The sequence below is a fragment of a genome (genome assembly GCF_019968985.1).
Source record: "MAG: Porospora cf. gigantea B chromosome Unknown PgB_NODE_12158_length_1080_cov_227.781, whole genome shotgun sequence".
Taxonomy (NCBI): Eukaryota; Apicomplexa; class Conoidasida; order Eugregarinorida; family Porosporidae; genus Porospora; species Porospora cf. gigantea B.
In genome coordinates, this window is record NW_027178579.1 from 1 (window position 1) to 1,080 (window position 1,080).

A 1,080-nucleotide genomic window follows, 5' to 3' on the forward strand; every position below is an offset into this window, starting at 1 on the left:
TCGCAACGTACTGCACCACAAACTGCAGCACTTCGCTGTTCCAACTAGCGGGCGGCGTCTGGGCAAGGGTCTGCCGGAAGGGGGGTTGCGCCAGAGATTGCAACAAAGTCCATAGGTAGCCTACCGTCTTGCCCTGCAGCAGAGAGTAGATCTGGTCAAGCTCAGGTGCATCTGTCAGCTGCTTGCAGTACGTCATGTCCACTTGGCAGACCGACATCGCCAGCCATTGGATCAAAAACTTCATTGCTTCGTTGCCTCCGAAAACGCCACAGCCGTATTTGCCGGTGTGAGCGACTGCGTCAGTGTCCTCCACGACGTTAGCTCCGAAACCACTGACGAGTTTGTGGATCTCTCGGCGTACCAATGGAATCTCGAACTGCGTCAACAAAGGAGTGTTGACAGGTTGGATTTGGGTGTAGTCTGTTTGGTTCTTGGTGTGGCCGAAGCTCTTGGCATCTGTCGCGACCAAGATTCTCGGCTTCTGGAAGGAGTCTTGTTGGTCTTGCAGGAATTGAAACGGCTGACTGAAATGGGAGACCTGGGAGTACTGTCTGTGTCCTTTACTGATAATGGTGGTGGCATCGTCCATTACCGGGTACAACCGTCGAGGAATTAGTGACTCCGGATGCTGGGCAATGTACGACTCCTCCTGAACCCAACCAAAATCCAGAACTCCGCCTCCGTAGCGCATGTTGGCAAAGTCGTGGTGCAAACCACCTTCATTGTTTTCAATCAATGTCGTTTGGAAGGCCACACATCTGAGGGGGGCATTTGCCTGTTGCTGGATGTACATCATATTGATGTCAATGTTGGACCGTCGACTGAACTCCACAGTTTCTGTAGCTTCCTGACTGTCGAAGTTCAGACCTCTGCTGATGTAGTTTACGAAGCACTTGGCTTTCTCCTTCCTGTCGCTCACAGCCCTGGGATGGAGAGGTTTGCCATTCCAGGTCTTCGGTATGTTGTACAGGCCGCTGAAATTCAGCAGCTGCCCCTGTGCGTCCGGAAGCAGGTCGATTCGAAAGACGGCTGCTACTATTATCGCGAGACACTGAAGTCGAGACATTCCCAGATGGGAGT

General features: G+C 52.7%; 1 protein-coding gene across 2 annotated transcripts; it reads right to left on the reverse strand.

Annotated features, from left to right (window-relative positions):
• KVP17_000281 (uncharacterized protein) lies at window positions 1-1,080 on the reverse strand (the record flags this gene model as incomplete). Of its 2 annotated transcripts, none has more annotated exons than XM_068519939.1 (1): window positions 1-1,080. In XM_068519939.1, a coding segment is annotated over one exon (1,080 nt), but the record flags the coding sequence as incomplete, so codon positions are not given. The 2 variants fall into 2 exon arrangements, with proteins under 2 accessions (XP_068379197.1, XP_068379198.1); XM_068519940.1 differs by having other exon boundaries at window positions 12-1,066.